A 24,009-nucleotide genomic window follows, 5' to 3' on the forward strand; every position below is an offset into this window, starting at 1 on the left:
CAGTTTCGTCAACATAAATAATCCAATAAGGGCACGGTTGGTACGAAAGTGATGGTGACGTCTTGATGGAGCGCCAAGCGGATGCAGATAGGATACATTTTTCTAAAGATTTTATGACGAGTCATATACTATAATAGTAGTATAATATTAGTGTAGCCTAAGGTTTATCTTCAACTGTGAAGAAAAACCCCATTGGTTTTATACAGAATGAATACAATTTTTTTTTAATTTTTTTTGGGACGTTGATTTAGAATTAGAATGTCAACGTTATGAATGAAGCTTCGAACTCTTCGGTACAGCCCTACTCTCCACACAGTGTTCTATGCGATTGTCAATTGGTTGGATGTGAATGTTTTAATGTTTATAAAAGATTTTTCATCTCGTCTATATTTCACTGGTGTCTAAACAATAAATGTATGTCTTTCAGTTTGTGCGTGCACTATTCATAAAAGAAAGCCTTCAGAACGTAATCGTGTGGCGCGTTTTTACAAATGATTCAAGCGTTCATGTATTATAGACACTAACATGGAGGATCATGGTGAAATAAAACTTTTATTTAAATACTTTAAGCATTAGGGACAATTCACATTCATTTTACATTCACACTGCATCAATCAAACCCGGCTCCTAATGCAAACAAGGTACACATTACAGCAAAAGTATACAGCAAAGGTTTTGCGCCCTCATTCAAGGACAATATGACCTTCAACCTCTCGGAGGTAGGATCCTGAGTCAAATCCGAAGAAGGAACCGTGACTATTTGGTACGAATTTAATGGATTTCACAGGCTACCGTGTATGCCAATCTATCAATATTTGCCTCGTTCTTTTAGGCTATTAAATGTACATTGCAGCAATCATACCAATAACCAAGGTCTCCTCTTAACCCTTTCACTGCCACACTACAGAAGGTTAACCCTTTACTATCACACTACCGACGGTTAACCTAATAGTCGACTATCGGCTAATTTCGGCCAATCAAAGTCGACTATCCAAATCCTTAGTCGGGGACAGCCCTAACTAGCATACAGCGAGCATCCCTCTTTGCGTCGCAGCGCACTGGTACAACTTTGAATTGTGCAATCGAAACCTTCTGCCGTTATTATTATTACCGAGAATATTTCGGAGAGCCCTTCTCTCCCTGCAATCCAAATGTGGGGTGGGGTCTCCGACCCAGGATCCAGAAGAAAGTCAAACTGCCAGGGGGGACAGGCTTGAAGCTCTAGATTCAACACTCCAAACAAACAACATGGCACTACTATAATCGACTGCGAGTGAAGCGCTGCATTTACCTGCGTCTCAGCTAAATCATAAAGAAGTCATTCTCTACACCTCCGCGTACTCGTGTGCACATCTGCACAATGCAGGTTTCCACCTTTTATTCACAGCGAGCTTTTTAAGGAATGGAATCAAACCAAAATTGTACACATCAGGGCCCCGAGGAGATGAAGGTAACGGGGGGGGGGGGGTAAGCCTTTGAGAAACAGTTCTCCAAGATCAGCCCTTTCCACTCTCAGGCCAGCTGTGGGTTCATGATGTCCTCTTCCCGCTTGCGAGGCGGGGGCGGTGGGGGCTCGTCCTCCCCCGTGTCCTGCTTGTCCCGCTCGGCCTCCAGCCAGCTCTGCGGGGCGATCATCCTCTTGGGCCCGTGGGGCGGGGCGCCCAGGAGGGCCTCGATGTCCTCGTAGTTCACCACCTCGCGCTCCAACAGCGCGTTGGCCAACTGGGAAACAAGACACACCATTAACTCATTGGACGCCACCGCTTAAGTGCGCCAGAGGGCGGTAGAGTGCCACCGCTTTAATCAATGGGAGGAGTGGGAGATTTGCGAGTGCTTAAAATATATCTTAAATTATGGCTATGGGTCTAATATACTCGTCGATTATCAGTGAGTTGCTTGAAGTCAACATGTACAAAACGGATTGTTTTTTCATCGGTACATTTCAGTTTTATACCGTTTTGAATAAGAGTATAGTTTTGGTGATTTCTAGATAATAGCCATTTAGTCGAATACACAAAAAACAGTCATTTTTCGGCTGATTATCGAATCTTCCTGGAATCAACGCTAGATCATCATTATTGTCCTTCATCGTGCACGCATGCAATGTTGTTTAGACCGGCGCTCAATGATGTGCAATACCATCCGGGAGACGATAGGCGGTGGTATTTGCCCTTTTGCGAGCTCAGACCCATTCCCAACGATAACATCAGGTTGGATGGATGGATGAAAATGAATGGATATCGCTAATAAAAGAAATAACGATTAAAACCCGACTGTACTCGGGTCTGGCGCTCAAGCGATGGCGAGTTAACTCGACTATCATCGGGTCTGGCGTCCAATGAGTTAAAGAAGCTCCCGTCTTATACGGAGCTACTGAGAAATTTGATCCCGTAGATTGACCTGGCTGACGCGCCGTTCTATTTGTCTGATCTGATACCAAACCGTCCATGTTCCAATGATACAATGCAGCTCTTCTTGGAAAATTATATTTATTTGCTTCACCGTGCAAACAGGATATCTCGGGTTTTGCTCCTTAAACTTCAAATAATAATTAATACAATAACTAATTGCCTACAAACATTTCGCCCTGCGGCGTGTTCAAACAGCCGTAGCCTGCTACCTGTGACCTACGATAACCTGCGGTCAAAAACCATTGCCCTTTCCGGGTCAAACTCCTACCTCCTACAGTGTACCTGCCGCTTATATAACAGAAGCGCCACCCCATGGTCACATAAATCCATTACACATAATTTTGGCCCTTACACACACACAGCGGTGACTCAACAATGACAAACACGTCACATTATTGACCCATCTCAAGCCCCGCCCTCTTTTCTTGATCCTTGAAACGGTGTTAGTCTGAGGGAAGCAACGGTTGTGATTGGAGGATCAAGAAAAGAGGGTGGGGTTTGGGGCGGCTAGGTGGTGTAGTGGGCAAGGCACTCGCCACCAGTGTGGAGACGCTAGGATTCGCGTGTTCGAATCCAGCTCTCCACATTGTTTTCAGTTTAGCTGGTCGTCCGCAGTAATACACATTGGCCGTATTACGGGGAGGGAAAACTGAAGGGTGGGGATCGAACGTTGTGAACAAGCGACTCCTACAAGTCGGTTGGTGCGCCTGCGCAGTAGAATCAGGAAGTGTCGGGGGCAGCGTGAGCCTCCCACGCGTTACTCCTCGACACTGAGAGATCGAGCTGCGCAGGTGAAAAGATGCGACTGCTGTTACCTCAAGTACCGGAGGGGACTTGTGCTATGTATGACTTAGTCCACATTGCAGTCGGCTTGTGGGAGGCAAGAAACAGCGTTCGTGACAGGGGAGGGTTGAATTGGATGATACGAAATTGGGATGGGAGAAAAATATAGAAAAATGGGAGAAAAAGTGAAAAAAAAAAAAAAAAAAAGAGGGTGGGGTTTGAGAGAGATCGATTACAACTTCAACGTTACTACCTTCCATTTCGATCAGTGAAATGTCAAATATTAGAGAAAAGCTCGGTTTCTTTAGATAACAGTATTATCTAACTGGATAAACAAGAGTCTTCCGAAACATGTTTGTTTCCACTTCAGGCTGCTATTAAATACTTGAACCTGAGAGTGCTGGTCCAGCTTCCCTGCTTCTTTTTATATAAACAAGAGTCTTACCACGATCAGCTTGTCTCGGTTGTCCAGGAGTATCTTCTCCGTGTGCCTGTAGGCTCGAGCTATCAGCATATTAGCCTCCTGGAAGGACGACAAACACCATCAAATCGGTCATCGGAAATGGTAAGCAAAAAACAACTGTCAAAATGTATAAAGTGTGACAATACACTATACAACTTCTTTACGGTCTTGGGGAACTGTGAGGTTTCCATGTTGCCATTGTACAATTATTAGAGTGAATCTTCATTTTCAACTCTGCCCTCAAGATTCATCACTAATGATAGATATGATAGATATGACGCTCATCGTGGTGTCCTTTATGAGAAGGTTGGTTGGTCCTCGCTGATGGATAATTTTTAAGGTCCTTATTGGTAAGCTACCTCCTTATACTACATCATTATTGGAATGGAATTTTGGAACCCGTTCTAGTGACTGGCTGGTCCTTAAGGTCCCCTGAGTTTGCTCGGAACAGGGTCAATCTGCATGTTGCTGTGATGCCCCTCTAGCTCATGGAATGAACTCCAACGGTCCTTAAAGCTTGAGATTCTCCCCTCTAGTGCAGAGTTTAAAACATTGGTCTTTAAAACGAGACGATTTAGTAATGGGCAATGGGGGAAATACGTTGCAATTTTGCGAGGTGGACCGGCCGGAAACAGCAATGAAGTAACCACTAGTACACCTCCCTATAGACCAGGAAGTAACCACTACACCTCCCTATAGACCAGGAAGTAACCACTACACCTCCCTATAGACCAGGAAATAACCACTACACCTCCCTATAGACCAGGAAGTAACCACTACACCTCCCTATAGACCAGGAAGTAACCACTACACCTCCCTATAGACCAGGAAGTAACCACTACACCTCCCTATAGACCAGGAAGTAACCACTACACCTCCCTATAGACCAGGAAATAACCACTACACCTCCCTATAGACCAGGAAGTAACCACTACACCTCCCAATAGACCAGGAAGTAACCACTACACCTCCCTATAGACCAGGAAGTAACCACTACACCTCCTTATAGACCAGGAAGTAACCACTACACCTCCCTATAGACCAGGAAGTAACCACTACACCACCTCCCTATAGACCAGGAAGTAACCACTAGTACACCTCCCTATAGACCAGGAAGTAACCACTACACCACCCTATAGACCAGGAAGTAACCACTACACCTCCCTATAGACCAGGAAGTAACCACTACACCTCCCTATAGACCAGGAAGTAACCACTACACCTCCCTATAGACCAGGAAGTAACCACTACACCTCCCTATAGACCAGGAAGTAACCACTACACCACCTCCCTATAGACCAGGAAGTAACCACTACACCTCCCTATAGACCAGGAAGTAACCACTACACCTCCCTATAGACCAGGAAGTAACCACTACACCACCTCCCTATAGACCAGGAAGTAACCACTACACCTCCCTATAGACCAGGAAGTAACCACTACACCTCCCAGTAACCACTACACCTCCCTATAGACCAGGAAGTAACCACTACACCTCCCTATAGACCAGGAAGTAACCACTACACCTCCCCATTTAAAACGTTGTTGTTCCACCGCAGAACCTACATGGTCCATCTGCTGCTGCAGGCCCTGGCTGAAGGGCCGGCGCCCGATGCCCTGCTCCTGGGTGTCCGGGAAGGAGACCATGCCCACGCTGTTGCACATGCCGTACTGCTTCACCATGGAGTAGGCCACGCGGGTCACCTTGCGCAGGTCGTCCTGGGCCCCTGTGGAGACACGGAGACGTGGAGATGCATTTATACAGTATAGCAGCTTTAATAATAATAATAATGCATTTTATTTATAAGGCGGCTTGCAGGACAAGGTCTTCAAGGTCGTCGTACAACAATTAAAAACAGTTCATTTACAATCACAATCAAGTTTACAATAAAATCAGACATACACCTGCCTAAACAGGTGGGTTTTGAGGTGGGTTTTGAATGGGATGATGGAGTCAATGTTCCTGATGTCGGGGGGGAGGGAGTTCCAGAGGCGAGGGGCAGAGCGGCTGAAGGCTCTTGACCCCGTGGTGGACAGACGGGCTGGGGGGGGGGGGGGGGGCGGTCAGGTTGATGGAGGAGGCAGACCTGAGGGACCGGGTGGGAATGTTGATGTGGAGGAGGTCGGACAGGTATGGAGGGGCGAGGTTGTGGATGGCCTTGAATGTATGGAGGAGGATCTTGTAGTCCAAAGCGCTTTACAACTCATCAAGTCAGCTTTATTTATATTATAGCACGTTTACAACGACCAAAAGCCACCCAAAGTGCTTCACAGGTAGAACACAATAAAAAACACGTACAGTACAGTAACAAATAAAATACAGTAAAATTACAGTAAAAAGTATAGTACACTAAGAAAGGAGAGCAAGGTGCAATGCCTACAATGACCACCTCAGAGCACCAGAGACCCCTGCTTCCTTTAAAAGAAGACTAAAAACATACCTCTTCAAAAAAGCCCTCTCTTAGTTTTAACCTTTTTATACATGCCTTGTGTGTTTTATCCCCTTTGCCTATGTTTTTAAAGTCTATGTTTTTACCCTGTAAGCACTCTGAGATTTGGTTTCCAAATGTAGAGTGCACTATAAATTGAATGTATTATTATTATTATTATTATTATTATTATTATTATTATTATTATTATTATTATTATTATTATTATTATTATTATTAATATAAAAAGAGACAAGACAAATAGATAAAAAGTCCAGAGTAACAGCAAATGTAATGTACAGGTGGCAGGCTAACTCAAGGCCAGGGGGAAAAGGTGCGTTTTAAGCAGCGATTTAAAAGCCTCTCTAGGCTCTGGGCAGATCTAATGTGGGGGGGGGCTGTTCCAGAGCCGAGGGGCAGCAACAGCGAAGGCTCTATCTCCCCTGGTGTTGAGCCTGGTCCTGGGCACCTCCAGCAGCAGCTGGTCAGCAGACCTTAGGGCTCTGGATGGGGTGTGGTGGTGCAGGAGCTCAGCCAGGTACAGTGGAGCCAGCCCGTGTAGTGCTTTAAAAACAGTCGGGAGTAATTTATGCCTCACATTCACTCACAGACAGCAGAGGTGCCAACCTGCTCCAAGGAGTAGTTAGGGGTTAAGTGTCTTGCTCGAGGACACTTCGACATGCTACCCGGGAGGAGCCGGAATCGAACAGAGAACCTTCCGATTACCAGACGACTGCTCTACCTCCTGAAATTATTGGACAGGGTTGTAACCAATGAGTGTGGCTTTCCAATGATACCCCAAGTGGGGACGGGCGAATCAGGGATCTAGGTGAAAAGTCACGAGCGAAAACGGGAAGTAAAGAATGCGCCGAATGCGTTGGAGTCTATGAGAAAATGGAAACCTGCAGACGTTTTTTTTCTCCTCCTCGTCACATTTGACCAAAATCGTTCCTAATCACTCATTTCTGAACAGGGTGTTTTTTTTAGCCATACCCATTTTTCTGGATAATACTACTTCTGGATATTGCAACTACTACAGAAAGACGTGAGTAACAAGTTTTTCTACAACTCCAGTTCAGACCTATGTTACTCTATTTCATTAGCACTAAAAGTGAATGTATTCTTTAACCCCAACCCTTTCAAAAGAGACCAGGCTCATGCATGTGCTATAAGTATAAAGTATAGTATTTTGGTTCGCAACATTCGAGACGTTTTCACAGCGTGTGGAGAAGGGGATATGATTTAAATGTATGGTTAAAAACACGTACGCTGTTTTTGTTATGTCTGTTTATTTTTGTTCTGTCTCCTCTTTTTTGTTTGTCTGTTCTTGTCTATAGTAAACTGAGAAATAAAGTATTAAAAAAAAAAGAAAACGTAGGCTGTGGCCCGTTTCTCAGCTGTATCCAATCGCTTGCCTATAGCAGGTAACGTATATGCATATAACATTGTTTAGAAACCTATTTTGCGAACATTAGAATGTGTTTTTTGTCCATTTTCGTCTAGATGTACTCCGTGGATGACATGCTAACATCACGTTACTGTTTACACAAATTTCTTGTCGTCTGTAACTTGGCAACAAAGAGAGCTATTGGTTGAGCGCAAGATACGTGACCGAACTCGCACCAATTACGTCAAATAAAACTATGCCGTGACTAGGGGTGGGACGATACATCGATCCAGATCGATATATCGATCTATTATCAATAATCAAATAGGATCGATGCAACGTAAAAAGATCGATTCATATTGCGATACTCTTATTTTGAAAATCCCCTCGTGAGCATTTCCGCCCGGCCGGAACAACAAGCTCAGCGCAGCTCCGTGTGTAGACGTTAGATACAAAGAGCTCAAAAATAAAAACATCAATTGATATTTCCGTAGCCTTTTTTTAGTTGATCTAAATGTGACTGATTGTGTTAAATGGGCACATAATATCGCCTCATATCGATCGCAGGCACCTGAATCGGATCGTATCGTATCGTATCGTGGCAGACTGTGATATCGGCAAATATCGTATCGTTGTCCAAAGAATCGATATTGTATCGTATCGTGATGAAACTGGTGATTCCCACCCCTAGCCGTGACCAAGTATCCGTTCGCGAGGAAAGATCTAGTCCCGACTTTAAAATTATGATTGCGCAAAACGGGCAGGATTGTAAATGGAGAACTTTTTATTCCTAAATCCACACCAATAGATCTTTAGCCCAGAGTGAAAATTGTGTAGTCCGGGGGGCGGTGGGAACGAGAATAGTTTTCTAGCCACTTCTCAGCCTTCACCGTACGGCCTACCTGTGGTGACCTTGTTGAAGGTGATGGCCTCTGACGCTCTTCCTCCCAGGGCCATGCACATCCTCTCGAACAGCTGCTCCTTGGTGAACAGATACTGGTCGCGGGGCAGGATCTGGGCGAAGCCAAGGGCGGCGTTGGTCCGTGGGGCGATGGACACCTGCGATACGCAACACATCATCCACCAATGAAGGGTTAACATAGCTTTCCCCCTTATAATAATACACTTTATTCGTATAGTACCTTTCATACAAGAATTGCAGCTTAAAGTGCTTCACATTGAATCGGGATGGATAAGATATTCTGTTATTGATCCCCTTGGGGGAAATGCAGGCATCATAGCAGCATGGGGGAGGGGAGGTACAGGCAGTGGAAGACATACATACTCTCTTTTTTAGACTCTTGTATCACAAACAGTACTGTATTTGTAAATCTGGTATGTCATAAATGTATAGATGTAGCAGTACTGTCTATCTGTATGTCATATATGTTATGATGAATTGAAAATGGGGGACCCTGATGTAAACAAGACGAAAGTCTTTCTCTGGTCTGCATCCCCTTAACAATTGTGTGTATTGAGCCGTACTGTATTGTACCCATTCTGCAATCTGTTAATACAATTTTCAACATATGGGCAACAAGGTGCGGGTATGTATGGCCTCTGTTATATTTGACCTACAATAAATATAGTTACAATATATAATCTAAATCTAATCTATAATATATATATATAATATATAACCTAAATGAAAAAAACGAAATGCTAAAATGCTTTTTTTCAATACATGAAAGAAAATATGATTTGAGAGATATTTGTAAATGTACTGTTCAAAAAGCTAAGAAAGGGATTAAAAGGAGGTGTATTTCTATTATTGGGGTTAACTTGTGGAACAATGCTGATATACAGTTAAGAATGAGTCATTCGCTTTTGGTTTTTAACCCATTCTCTGCCGGAGCTTATATCCATCCTTGTAGCCTCTCTGCCAGCTCTATTTGTCTATGGAGATGTTCACCTTCTTTGCAGGGCTATAACTTTTTAAATTGTATTGCTAAATTGACATTACTATGGCCCATTCAACATCAATTATCTATTGTTCAGGATGTAGGAACGTTTTACTTTTTCATTCACACAATAATACGGTCTAGAGTATAAATATGTTTTTTATCGTTTTCTGCAGTATTTCATAGAATGTGCGATATAGCCATAAATGCATATATTAGATCATCAAATGCAGTTTGATACCGATCGACGGCAGATTAAAAATGTCAACTGTACATGGTCCTAGACGTGTTGACTGATCATCTGCTGGTGACCAGAGGGGGGGGGGGGGGTCGTTTATAATTCCGTGGCCGACGTTAAATCATTTATGTAGTATGGGTGATATATAGATCAGAGCAGTTTGTATCGAAAATGGGAAAGAAAAACACTGAAACTCACCCCAATCTCCTCTTACCGTTGGGTGATGAGCGTGGAGCAAAAAGATCGCTATTATGGGATGTTGATCTAGGTGATCCAGTTCCGGTTTGTATAATACTAATACACATCCAATCATGTTGTTTATTGAGTTATGGCAACGGATCGATATGCACGGTGTCTGGATAGAGTCCCGCGAGCGATAGCGAGTGGCCGGACGGAATAGGGGACGGACTAAGCACTTCCGGTTTTGGCAACTCGCCGATCGGCCACCAGGTGGCGGTATTGAAGCGTTGCAGAGTTGAGCGGAGTCCTACAACACCAGCAAAGACTCCGTGGGTGAAATGTGAATACCATGACGAAAATATGAAATATTGATCTCAAAGACGCCGTAACCCGTCATTGGCAGATTACGCATGGCGAGGAATGACGTGTAAACACGTCATCGGCGGAGAAAGGGTTAAGAAAATGGTTTGTAACTCTATTTTTGAAAACTACAAAGGTGAATAATACTGTTTTTTGCTATTTTCTTTTAGAATACTGTTTGAGTCTTATTTTTGTTAAGAATATAGGACAGGCATGTATAAGCATTATGCTTCAGTCTGTACCTTTTCAGTCACTGTCAAATCAAATATTGTTAAATGATTGTGCTCCAGGAGCCAGCCCACCAGGGGGCGTGACCTACCTTCAGGACCGTGTGCTCCAGCAGCCAGCCCACCAGGGGGCGTGACCTACCTTCAGGACCGTGTGCTCCAGCAGCCAGCCCACCAGGGGGCGTGACCTACCTTCAGGACCGTGTGCTCCAGCAGCCAGCCCACCAGGGGGCGTGACCTACCTTCAGGACCGTGTGCTCCAGCAGCCAGCCCACCAGGGGGCGTGACCTACCTTCAGGACCGCCTCCGTGTGCTCCAGCAGCCAGCCCACCAGGGGGCGTGACCTACCTTCATGACCGCCTCCGTGTGCTCCAGGAGCCAGCCCACCAGGGGGCGTGACCTACCTTCATGACCGCCTCTGTGTGCTCCAGCAGCCAGCCCACCAGGGGGCGTGACCTACCTTCATGACCGCCTCCGTGTGCTCCAGGAGCCAGCCCACCAGGGGGCGTGAACTACCTTCATGACCGCCTCCGTGTGCTCCAGCAGCCAGCCCACCAGGGGGCGTGACCTACCTTCATGACCGCCTCCGTGTGCTCCAGCAGCCAGCCCACCAGGGGGCGTGACCTACCTTCATGACCGCCTCCGTGTGCTCCAGCAGCCAGCCCACCAGGGCGTGTCCCGCCTCGTGGAAGGCCACAATCCTCTGCTCCTCCTTGGACAGGATCTTACTCTTCTTCACGCTCCCTGAGACACACAGCAGGGTGAACTTAGTTCATGTTTTGTTTTATTTGTCACATATAAAAAGGTACATGTATAGACCAGGGGTTCTCAAACTCTCTCATACCGTGAGCCCATTTTATTTAGGAATTATTTTGGGGGGACCCCACAAAAAATGTATCGCGTAATTTCAATGTGGAATTAAGGAATATCAAAATAAAGCCACACGTTGTTGAACTTGATTATGCAATGCATATTTATTCGAAAATGTAATTGCAGGATATGTTATCAATACACATTTATAAAACAAGGCATATTAAGCCAAAATATGTTGCCAGAACATAACAAAAAAAAAATATATATATATATATATATTTATTTAAAAAAAATATATATTCTTTTTTACTTTTACTTTTACTGTCACCTACCGCGACCCCAATTTGAGTAGTTTGAGAACCACTGTATACATTACAGTGAAATGCTTGGTTCTGTATGAGCCTCCTGAGATTGTGCTTCATACAGTAAGAAGGGTAAAAAGAATAAAGACCAAACAATACACAAAATATACAATATACAAAACTAAAGTACAAAATGCAAACAAAATGCAAAGAATGAGGTAGAAATGTAGTGCAAATCGTTTAGTAATACATAGATAAAATGTGGTGTAGTGTTAAAAAGCATCTAAAGTGAATGTTAACACATTGAGTGCCAGCCACGAGAAATCGCGTTAGTTCATGCCATGCGTTGAGTGCCAAGAACGAGAAATCTCGTTATTTAATCGTTATTCTTTTTATTATCGATTTCCATGCATTTTTCATCAATCTAGCCTCACGTTACCATTGGGGATCTATCTGAGCTCGAACAGGGAAAATACCGCCCCCTATCGTCTCTCCGGATGGTATTGCACCCATTGGATTGGACTCAATGAAATGGATGGGGAAAAAAAGAGTCCGGAATCCACATTTTACTTGTCAGGCATGTAACCGGAGACGATCCCATTCATTGCCGAGCCGCAGAACAGCGTGGAATATGTGTTTCCAGTACCCAGCGTTGGATCAATAAACGCGATCAATATTTGGAATGGCGATCAGGAATTGGAATAATCTTTTTGGAGAACATCTGATCTGAGGTAAGGAATCTATTTTACCAGTCTTGGGATAATCAGAGTTTTTTTCACCTATATCTCAGCGTGTGTGTGTGGCTGTGAGTGTGTGTGTGCTGATCAGGAAATAAGATAATCGATTTTTCAGCCCGCTTCTCTAGCGTGCATAAGTACACATATACTATCGATAATCTAGCATTTATTTGAAAACGACTCATAAATAGGCCGAAAAATTACAACGTGTTTTGTGTATTCCACTAAAGCGCGATTCCTGCAGAATCACCTTTTTTTCTGGAAGTTTAAAAAAACGAGCGTTTTTTAAAATGGCATAAAACGGAAATGTACCGATTAAAAAACAATCCGTTTCGACAATGTTGACTGCAAACAAGTCATTGATAAGCGACAGGCGTATTAGACACATAGCCATGATTTAAGATATAGTTTATGCGTTCGCAAATGTGCTCACCCTTCTCATTGACTACAGCGGTTGGCACTCAAGCGCTAAATCGTGCACCCCCTGCTGGCACTCAAAGTGTTAAAGGTGAGTGTTTAATGTGAGTGTGTGCACTGAGTGTAGTTGGATGAGTTAGTGGTGCATAGAGTCATTGAGCCTCCTGACGGCCCGGGGATAGAAGCTCCTTTTGATACAGTAACTGTCCAATATGGTTCAGACGGAGATGACCCTGCGACTGTAGTAGTGTGGCCGTCTGCATTACCTGCTATGACTCTTTCCACAGCGTACTCAAAGTTGAACGTGTGGATGGACTTGTAGCCCTCTCTGGCAGCGTGGAGAGCCGCCTCGTTGCAAATGTTTGCAATGTCCGCACCTGGAAAAGATGAGGCGTGTTGACAAATGGTACATGGTGCATTTATATAGCAGCTTTTATCCAAAGCGCCTTCCAATTTTGTTCCTCACATTTCACCCATTCACTCACACATTCACACACCGACGGCAGAGGCGACCACGCAAGGTGCCGACCTGCTCATCGGGAGCAGTTAGGGACCGTTAATAAGTGTCTTGCTCAGGGACACTTCGACACGCTGCCTGGGAGGAGCAGGAATCGGACCGGGAACCTCCGGATTAACGGGCTGCTCTACCTCCCGAGCCACTGTCACCCCATTGACATGCTGTGATGATCGACGTGGGCGTAAAATCTTTAAAGGAACAAGCCAACATTTTGCGTTCAGTAGAAAGCTATCTGGCTGCACGTTAGCCTAGCTTAGCACAATGAATGGAAGCGGACAGTGCCGGTTAGCCTTTGGGAGAGATGTTAGTTGGACAATGCCTAGGCTAACCGGTCATGTCCGCTTCCATTCATTGTGCTAAGCTAGGCTAACGTGCAGCCAGATAGCTTTCTACTGAACACACAGAGAGGAAACTGGCATCCATCTTCTTGTCTCTCTCTCTGGAGAAGACGGTAAGCTAATTTCCCAAAATGTTGGCGTGTTCCTTTAATATAATACGATGGTTCTTCTGCAGTGGTGTCCAATGTGTCTGTGCTTGTTCTGCGTTCCGCTCGTCAAGGGGCTCCGGTCTGCTGGTGAACAGCTTTACTATGAGACGCACAACAGCAGTGCATGTGAGCGGATCGGAGCGTGAGCGGCGCGGAGCGGCCGGTTTTGACGTGAGCGAGGAGTGGGTTTTAAAATGAGTCGGCGCGACGTCCAGAGCGAGAGTTCTCCTCCGCTCCAATCCACTCCAGGCCGCTCACAGTGGTTTAACACTGTTGATGTAATATACATGCAGTACAATGCCAAAGCAACAGATGGCGATGTACAAACATGAAGGCCATTTTCAACCAATGAGAAGGGTGAACCTGTGATATCCTGTTCAGGCTTCACTCCTCCTCCTTCACTCACTCCTGTTAGAAAAGGTATCGACGCCATTGTTGTTGACGTTAGCTTACATGCTAACGTTAATGGCAGCGACCATAGCATTGTGGCTCGGCTAGCCTATCATCGCTTAATAGAGCTAGTGAATGGATAAACAACGTTATTTAACATTGCAGAATGGGTACAATTACAATGCGGCTCAATACAAACAATTGTTAAGGGGCCCAGGGGGTGTAGACTGTTGTAGTTTGAGCTAATTTACACCATGCTCCAAAAAAAAAAAAAAAAAATGCCGAGCGATCTGGCGCGGGGAGCGCTCGATTCAAGGTGAGCGGGGAGCGAGCGGAGAGCGACTTGGGGGCGGGGTCAACATGAACGATTAGCGGAGCGGACCAAGCTTTAAAGAGCGAAGAGCGGATTTCTCGGCCGCGCCGATCCGCTCACGTGGCCTGCACAACAGACGTTCAAAAAAGATGCAACCATGTGGGGAGCTTCTCAGGCATCAACCGAGCTCATGGAAGGTAACTCCTCCACGTCCTGTGTTGACACTATACATACAGCATTTTAAAATATTTCCTTTTTGGGCTTTCTGTATTTTTCACCCATCCCAATTTAGTCGTTATGCCAATTCCCTTCCTGGTTGTTGCAGTGCATTGCCCCACTGTCGGCCTGGGGAGGGTGTAGAACTACCACATGCCTCCTCCGATACATGTGGAGTCAGCCAGCCGCTTCTTTTCACCTGACAGCGAGGACTCTCACTGGGGGAACGTAACGCGTGCGGAGGTTCACGCTATCTCCCCCCAGATCCCCTCCCTGCTGAACAGGCGCCCCCCGACTGACCAGTAGGAGTCGCAGTTTACAACTCTGCCAGCTTCCCACCCGCTAACACTGCCAATTGTGTTAGTAGGGACGATTGACCAAGCCGGAGGTACCGCTGACAGCTGGATTCGATCCCAGAGTCTCTGCGGTGGTAGACGAGTGCTTAGTCCACTGCGCTACCCAGCCGACCCCCATACAGCCTTTTTAAGTGGATATTCAAAAGGTCTTATAGATTATAAATACATCGCTTCTGACAGGCATTTCCCCAGATGCATTCAAAACAGCCCTTACTAAAGAAACCCAAACTAGACAGTAATGTACTGACCAACTATAGGCCCATATCCAACCTTCCGTTCATTAGCAAGATACTTGAAAACATAGTCTCAGTCCAAATAAACTCCTTTCTTAAAGAAAATAAATTTTTCCAATCGGGACGCACCACAGCTGCTCTTACTAAAATAATTAGCAACCGCAGACTAAACTCAGATGCAAATAAAGTCTCAATTATTTTCGTATTACACCATTTCTAGCATTTCCATTGGCTAAAGACTAAAAGCTCAACGAGAAATATATAAAAGCAGTGAGTCTTTACTAGTCTGCATGCAGAAGACGGAAAAATACCAATCTAGATGTTTCAAGATTTTAGTAAATTCTAAGCCGAACTTCCACCCTTAACAGGCTGTGGGCAACATAGAGATACTTTCAGTTTAGTCGAAGCTTCATCACAAACCAAAGATATTTAATGTTTTGTAAAACATGTCTAGTGTCGCATTGGGCGTGACACTTGGCCTTAGAGGGTTAATGGCAGAAATCTAAAAATAAATTGGGGGAGGTTTTAATGTAAATTCTTTATGCTCATTTTATGCCTATGTGTATTTTGTGTCTACATCACTGCTACATCAATTCCTGCATGAAAGGTGCTATACAAATAAAGTTTATTATTATTAGTATACCGGTATATGTATTTTACCACTAAAGCCTGGGGTGAGTTCAGCCAGACGAAGGGAGTAGAAGTTAGGCGGCTGATCCAGCTTCAGGATCTTCAGATGCTGCTCAAAGATCTCCATTCTCTCCTGGAACACAAACAGGAAAACATCAGCGACAGAATGCAGCTCAAGATACAAGCTTCATATGACCGCTAGACCGAGGCCGTTTATAACGTTGTTTCAAGATACAAGCTTCGTATGACCGCTAGACCGAGGCCGTTTATAACGTTGTTTCAAGATTAGGGCTGTCAGTTTATCGCGTTAATTAGATTAATTAATTACACAGCAAATTATCGCGTTATGAAAATTAACTCAAAATTAATTACATTTTTTTTTCTTTTTTTATTATATATATTTTTTTATCTCATTCATTCCATAAGAACGTAGAGTACACATTTACAGCTTTTTTTTTTTATAATGCCATTTGCATGTTCTTGGTATCTGATTCTAGGGACATAATGGATCTCAGGGAATGTCTTCCCAGTGTCAGAAATACTGTGTTACTAGGCTTGAGTCAATTGTAATGAACCAAATGAGAATATCAATTCAATTCTTTTTTTATCGTTGACTGTGAATAACACTATGCTCAAATTGACCAGACCTGAAAAATCTAAGCAAATTAATAGATGGAAGATGATTAAACAGAAGGTTTTGTAGATACAGTACTGAATTCTGCCATCCGGACACATGCTATTTGAAATATGATTATAGAATATAGAATATCAGGCATAAAATGGTTATGCGATTAAAATGCGATTAATTAGATTAATTAATTACAAATCCTGTAATTAATTAGATACATTTTTTTAATCGCCTGACAGCACTATTCAAGATACAAGCTTCGTATGACCGCTAGACCGAGGGGCTGTTTATAACGTTGTTTCAAGATACAAGCTTCATATGACCGCTAGACAGAGGGGCCGTTTATAACGTTGTTTCAAGATACAAGCTTCGTATGACCGCTAGACAGAGGGGCCGTTTATAACGTTGTTTCAAGATACAAGCTTCGTATGACCGCTAGACCGAGGGGCCGTTTATAACGTTGTTTCAAGATACAAGCTTCATATGACCGCTAGACCGAGGGGCCGTTTATAACGTTGTTTCAAAATACAAGCTTCATATGACCGCTAGACCGAGGGGCCGTTTATAACGTTGTTTCAAGATACAAGCTTCGTATGACCGCTAGACCGAGGGGCCGTTTATAACGTTGTTTCAAGATACAAGCTTCGTATGACCGTTAGACCGAGGGGCCGTTTATAACGTTGTTTCAAGATACAAGCTTCGTACGACCGCTAGACCGAGGGGCCGTTTATAACGTTGTTTCAAGAGATGCAAGCTTCGTATGACCGCTAGACCGAGGCTGCTGTTTATAACGTTGTTTCAAGATACAAGCTTTGTATGACCGCTAGACCGAGGGGCCGTTTAGAACGTTGCTTCAAGATACAAGCTTCGTATGACCGCTAGACCGAGGCTGCCGTTTATAACGTTGTTTCAAGATACAAGCTTCGTATGACCGTTAGACCGAGGCCGTTTATAACGTTGTTTCAAGATACAAGCTTCGTATGACCGCTAGACCGAGGCTGCTGTTTATAACGTTGTTTCAAGATACAAGCTTCGTATGACCGTTAGACCAAGGCTGTTTATAACGTTGTTTCAATGTGTCACGTTGATCAATGGCTTCCCAGGGAACACTGGAGTCAGCTAAATGTTCTCTAAGGTACAAACTCCCAGTGAAAGCTATATTTAAACCAGTAAAAAACGACCCTACTGGACTTTTATACAATAGGCATCAGTTTCTACACCGTTTTTCTTTTTGCCTTTTTATCTTTGTTACCATATCCTCGATTTAGTCGCTATGCCAATTCCCTTCCTGGCCGTTTGCGCTGCCCTACTGTCGGTCTGGGGTTGGGTGTGTAGAGACCAGCACATCCGTCTACCTGCAGAGTGGGCAGGTCGATGAAGATGTGCCTGTCCAGCCTGCCTGGTCTCACCAGAGCGTTGTCCAGGATGTCTGCTCTGTTGGTGGAGGCCAGGACGATCACATGGTCCGTGGTTCCCATTCCTGGAGGCGAGAGCAACAAACAAACACTTAACATCTCCCTCATCATCGTCGTCATGGTCAGAACTACAACCCACCGATACTAGACATGGCTATGTCACCGGACACGCCATGGGTCTTCATTTCACTCTACCAAGTACAAATGCACTTAACAGAACCGTAATGTATAGAGCTGCTGCAAACTGGAATTGTATACCTGTGAAGATAATGATGCTCAGCAACCAATTTACTTTTAAGAAAATGTTGAAGGATGCTGTTATGAATGGTGAAATACAGTTGAGTTACTGATTTATTTAGTTAGTATTGTTAGATTAGTTAGTATTGTATTTGTGGTTGGAGCCTTTGTGGTGTGTGTTTTTTTGTGAGATTTTGAAGATGTTGAGAATGTGCTTACTAGGCTAAGGTGTTTATGTTTTTATAGTTTTTGTACTGTAATGTTGTAGGTTGTGTGTTAGGACCCCAGGAAGAATAGTCTTTCACCCATGGGTGTAGATCCATAAATAAACAAATCGTCGATGCCGCCGTTGTGCCACAGAACTAGGGAGGCACCGATCCGACTTTTTCAGTCCCAATACCGATACCTGGGTTACCGATACCAATCCGATACAAATCTTTTTTCCAAAAAAGTTTAAAAAAATATATTTAATCCACGTTGTTTTTTTTATATATATTAAAATATATTTTGTTTTTAAGAATTGTAAAGGATCACAAGTGTGTTTTTGATTTGTTGTAAACTAAGACAGAAAATAAACTTCATTCATTCAATTAATAAACTGCATGCCTCACTGTGTGGAAGAGACTGGGATCATTCTTTTGTGCAACAAGGCAACATCAGGCTTGACTTAAAACATTACTTTCCTAACTTGGTGAAACTAAATGTAACAAATTAACACATAGATATAAATGTACTGAATGGTTATTTCTTATTTTATTTATTCTAAAAAAAAAATAAAAAAAAGTATTCAAAAGAAATCCCATATATATATATTTTTTTACCGATACAGCTATTTTACTGATATCGGCGGCCGATACCGTTACCAATATGGGATCGGTGCATCCCTACACACTGACCGTCCATCTCCACCAGCAGCTGGTTGAGGGTCTGCTCCTCCTCGGTGTTGGAGAACCCGGACATGTTGTTGGAGCGCTTCTTCCCCACGGCGTCGATCTCGTCGATGTAGACGATGCAGGGAGCGCGGGCGCGGGCCTCCTTGAACAGACTCCTCACCCTGGCGGCGCCCAGACCTAAAACAAACACACACACGTTTAAATGCAACTTCAAGAAACTTCATTTAACTTCAAACCTTTATTTATACAGGTACAAATCTCATTGAAACACAGTCTCATTTACAACAGCGACCTGATCCACCAAACAAACACAACAAATACATAAAAACAAGTTCTAGACAAATACAAGACAAGTAACACAACTAGAAATCTAAGAGAGGCAAAAATCTAGATAAATCTAATTAAGAGCAAGAACAGGCCCACATGGATGCCCTTTCAATATTGCGTATAAGAAGTTTAAAATCCCCAATGGGAATCAAGTTCGGGAGCCTCAGTTCCACATAGATGGGGCAGAATAGGAAAAGGCTGTTTTTCCCCCCCGAGTTCTTTGCGGGCAAATGGTACAGTGAGAGTTAAAAGATCCTGTGACCGCAGGCCAAAACTACTCTGTTTCTGCACCATGAGGGACGACGGGTAAGAATGACCTATTCAATTAAATTCTTCAAGAGCTTTGAATTAAAAAAGCCAGGTTGCTTGCTACCCTCACCTCCAATGACCTCCACGAACTCGGAGCCGGCCATGGCCAGGAAAGGCACCTGGGCCTCGGTGGCCACCGCCTTGGCGAGCAGGGTCTTCCCACAGCCCGGGGGTCCCAGCAGCAGCGAGCCCTTAGGAACCTTGGCCCCCAGCTTGAGGTACCGGTCAGGGCTCTGAGAAGAGAACGTGTCACGTTTTTGTTTTATTTGTCACAGATAAAAGGTACAGTACAGTACACATTTACAGTGACATGCTTGGTTCTGTATGACCCTCCTGACTTGATATTGTGCTTCATACAGTAAAAAGGTTTTAAAAAAAGTAAAATAGTAAAGACTAAACACTATACAAAAGGTACAAAACTAAAATGAGGTAGAAGAGGTAGTGCAAATTTGTAAGAATAAATAGATCAAATGTGGTATTTCAAAATAAGTATTTCAAGTGCTAAATCGTAAAAGGATACGTCTTATGATCACCTGAATGTCCGACATTAAAAACAACTATTATCCTTCAAGCAGCATCCAAAACACAAACGTGCACGGAAGAGAAACTGTTGGATGTTGGGACTCTTACCTTCAGATAGTCAACAAATTCCTTCACCTCTATCTTCGCCTCGTGCATGCCCGCCACGTCTTTGAAGCTCACACCTTTGCCCGACTTGCCGTCCACAATGGTGAACTTGGCCCTCTTCAGCTGATTCTGTTAAAGGCACCCAGGAATGAAAACATTAAGAATCCGATGATGGGTCCAATAGATAGATCTTGTGATACAGGTCACAAAAACAATTAAATATAACGTAAACTCTGTAAAAGAAAAGGCTCCACTTACAAAGGCACTGAAGCCCCCCTCTTTGCCACCCATGCCAGCCAGACGGAAGATGTACCAGAGTATAGCCACGCCGATAGCAGCCATTCCCAGAGCATAGACCGCACTGCAATGGAAAAAGAAAGAGTTTCAAGTTTGTTTATTAGTTGTCAACTTGTCATAGTAAAATACAGAATAATTTTCCATTAAATGCTTTTTTCTGTATGAGCTCCTGGGATTGTGCTAGATAAAAATACATAAAAAGTATAAAATAGAAAGTCAAAAGTAGGTAAACAAAAAGTGTTCAGTCAATATATACATATATACAATATACAATACAGAGTAAAATAAATAGTAACAGTGAGGTACAATGCAGAAATGGGATGAGGTACAACTTAGGGTAAGGTGCTATGAGGTATTGTAGTCCAATCTCTCTGCTAATAAATATAAAGTGTCTAAAGTGAGTAGAGTGGGTGTTACGTGAGTGTTTATTTAAAGTGAGTGTGTACATGTGAGTGTGTACATGTGGATGTGTGTGCTGTGAGTGTAGATGATGGGTTGTTACAGTGTTATTGTCGTTGAGCATCCTGATGGCCTGGGGCTAGAAGCCTGGGGATAGCGCGTTGTGAACTAGGAACGGGTTGCTCAACAAACTGACCGCTGGATTATACACCATAAGGAGGCGTTGCTGTCCCGAGTGTGAGCAGAGACCAGAGATTTAAAGGGGAACTATCTTATAAATGGCCTTTTTCAGTGTTTAGCATTGTTTCCTAGCTATGTGGACTTATATTAATATGATCTATGTCTCTAATTCTCATATTGGCGCATTCTTCCAATTCTCCTCTCACAATATTCACCCTCACTGAACTGAGTCATCTGAAAATGTGCTGATTTGTGATGTCAGAGAGACTCAGCTGCATGATAATGTCCCAGATGCCGCGAAGGCCACACAGTGGTTTAGGAGCCCAGCCTCAAAGCAGCTTAAGATCTTCAGGTAGAAAAATGCTGTTTTTGAGGACTTGATTAGAAATACAAAACAATGAATTAAAAAATATATATAATTACAGAGGTGTTCCATAAACTCACAGGAATTGTGTAAAAGTGCCCAAATAGTGAAAGAAATAGTAAAATAGTTCCCCTTTAACTCATTTACTGACTTAACTGCCTGAGAGTTCTGTAATCTTGGAGGTTTTAAGACTTCTAATTGACCAAATAAATTATAATTTTTTTTATCACATTTTTGACCAAATAAATTATTGAAGCTTAATGCCAACATTTATATAAGATTTTCTAGAAGTTGACTTCATTCAAATTAAGGACATTCGTGTCGGTCATATATGTTATTATCAATTTCCCGCCATTTTATTAGCCGGCCATTTTTTAAGCTAGCACGAAAATACTGGTATCATATTAAACAAAAGACCTAGAGGAATCAAGATACAAGCTTCGTATGAACGTTAGACCTAGGTTGTTTATAATGTTGTTTCAATGTGTCACGTTGATCAATGGCTTCCTAGGGAACACTGGAGTCAGCTAAATGTAGGTAAGGTACAAACTCAGAGTGAAAGATGAGCTACTGTACGAGAGGAGGGGTATGTAGGGGCAATGGTGGCTCGGGAGGTAGAGCAGTCGTCTGGTAATCCAGAGGTTCCCGGTTTGATTCCCGCTCCTCCCGGGCAGCATTTCGAAGTGTAAAATCAAATGTGAGGAACAAATTGTAAAGCGCTTAGGATAAAAGCTACTATATAAATGCACCATTTACATCTAGCCTTTTTAAACCAGTGGGTTGTTACCAAAATACGGTTCACAGGACCATTCCGACAGGGTCACAGACGTGAGCCCATAAAAAACAATCTTAGTGGACTTTTATATAATAGGCATCAGTTTCTAAACAGTTTTTCTTTTCTTTTGCCTTTTTATCTTTGTTACCATATCCTCGATTTAGTCGTTATGCCAATTCGTATTTGCACCAAATTTCCATGTTGAGAAAACAAGAATTCCCTGGTAAACGATGGTGTTATTCAACAAAACACACTTTCACTGGGCATTTTCTCTTTTACGTCAAATATTGTATGCTCACACAAAAGGTAATGTATGATGGTGACTTTACACTGCACCAGAAATAAAGCGTAGGTTCCCCTGGAACATAAACGGTATAACACTTGATACTAACTCAAAGAATAAGCTAGGAATTGGCAATAATATAACACTATGTCCAGGCGAACCTTTGTCTATGTAGGCTTACATTTACATTTACATTTAGCTGACGCTTTTATCCAAAGCGACTTACAAGTTCTGTACGACAAGCCATCAGGAAGGGCACAACTCTATCAGCTGAGCAACAATGTTCATCAAAGTGTTGAGTGCTACAGTGTAGGTTAGTTTATTAGGACAAGTGCATGACAGTACGGTTAGTTAGGGTTAGATTTTTTTTTTTTTTTTTTTATTCAGATAATGGTTGAAGAAGTGCGTCTTTAGTCAACGGCGAAAGATTGGACGTGATTCGGCTGTCCTAACTGGGGTGGGTAGTTCATTCCACCATTGTGGGGCAAGGACTGAGAATAGGCGACTTCTCTTTGATGACCCTCCCGGAGCTTGGATAGGAGTAGGTCTGAGGCGGCCAGAAGATGCAGAGCGTAGGGGTCTTGAGGGTGTGTAGTTAGAGACCATTGACCGGAGGTAGGCGGGAGCGGTTCCCTTTGCCGCACGGTATGCTAGGTCGAGGGCCTTGAAGCGGATTCGTGCAGCAATGGGGAGCCAGTGCAGGTCCCTAAGAAGTGGGGTGACATGGGCCGACTTCGGTAGGTTTGAGATCAGTGGCTTAGAGCAGTGGTTCTCAAACTACGGGTCGCGACCCAAATTGGGGTTGCGGGTAGGTGACAGTGGGGGTTGCATTGGCAAGTAAAATAAAATAACAATAAAAAATTTAAATAAATGTCTGGCAACATATTCTGGCTAAATATGCCTCGTTTTATAAATGTGTATTGATAACATAGTGCTGTGATTACATTTTCTAATAAATATGCATGATCAAGTTCAACAACGTGTGGCTTTTATTTTGGTATTCCTTAATTCCACGTTGAAATTACGCGATACATTAAGTGTGGGGGGGTCCCCAAAAAGAATCCTGAATAAAATGGGGTCGCGGTATGAAAAAGCTTGAGAACCCCTGGCTTAGAGCAGGGGTCAGCAACCTTTTTGACATGGAGTGCCCGTTTGAAATATAGTTGTAACTAGTGTGCCTCAACAATATTCCATGCATCGTAATTTTTTTCTTCTCATAATCAGGTATTTTTAATGATAATTCTTACATTATTACATCATTATTGTTATTGTTATTATTAACAATATTATTATGATGGTTGTATCAACCCTAAATCTGAGTTGGGGGGGGGGGGGAATGCAATGCAGACAAACAGCTGCATACAGTGCGACCATTTCACTCACATTTGCCCATTCATTTTTGGACACATCACACACCATCGGTGTGTGTACTGTACGTGTGCTGTCATAGCTCCACCTACAGGCCTAATGGAGAACACCAGGAGA

At 43.4% G+C, this 24,009-nt stretch overlaps 1 protein-coding gene across 1 annotated transcript in view; it reads right to left on the reverse strand.

Moving 5' to 3' along the window:
• Positions 1-526: 526 nt before the first annotated feature.
• spg7 (SPG7 matrix AAA peptidase subunit, paraplegin) overlaps positions 527-24,009 on the reverse strand; it is a 36,892-nt gene continuing 13,409 nt past the window's right edge. The window contains exons 6-17 of the mRNA XM_084336749.1: positions 20,485-20,587; positions 20,230-20,355; positions 19,670-19,832; positions 18,967-19,140; positions 17,774-17,898; positions 15,821-15,923; positions 12,915-13,025; positions 11,008-11,123; positions 8,376-8,532; positions 5,224-5,384; positions 3,640-3,717; positions 527-1,722 (exon numbers count right to left, since the gene is read on the reverse strand). Of these exons, the coding sequence (XP_084192875.1) occupies positions 1,513-1,722; positions 3,640-3,717; positions 5,224-5,384; positions 8,376-8,532; positions 11,008-11,123; positions 12,915-13,025; positions 15,821-15,923; positions 17,774-17,898; positions 18,967-19,140; positions 19,670-19,832; positions 20,230-20,355; positions 20,485-20,587 (1,627 nt within the window). The 3' untranslated portion in view covers positions 527-1,512. The remainder of the gene's footprint in view (positions 1,723-3,639; positions 3,718-5,223; positions 5,385-8,375; positions 8,533-11,007; positions 11,124-12,914; positions 13,026-15,820; positions 15,924-17,773; positions 17,899-18,966; positions 19,141-19,669; positions 19,833-20,229; positions 20,356-20,484; positions 20,588-24,009) is intronic.

This window comes from Notolepis coatsorum (genome assembly GCF_963971535.1).
Source record: "Notolepis coatsorum genome assembly, chromosome: 2".
Lineage (NCBI taxonomy): Eukaryota > Metazoa > Chordata > Actinopteri > Aulopiformes > Paralepididae > Notolepis > Notolepis coatsorum.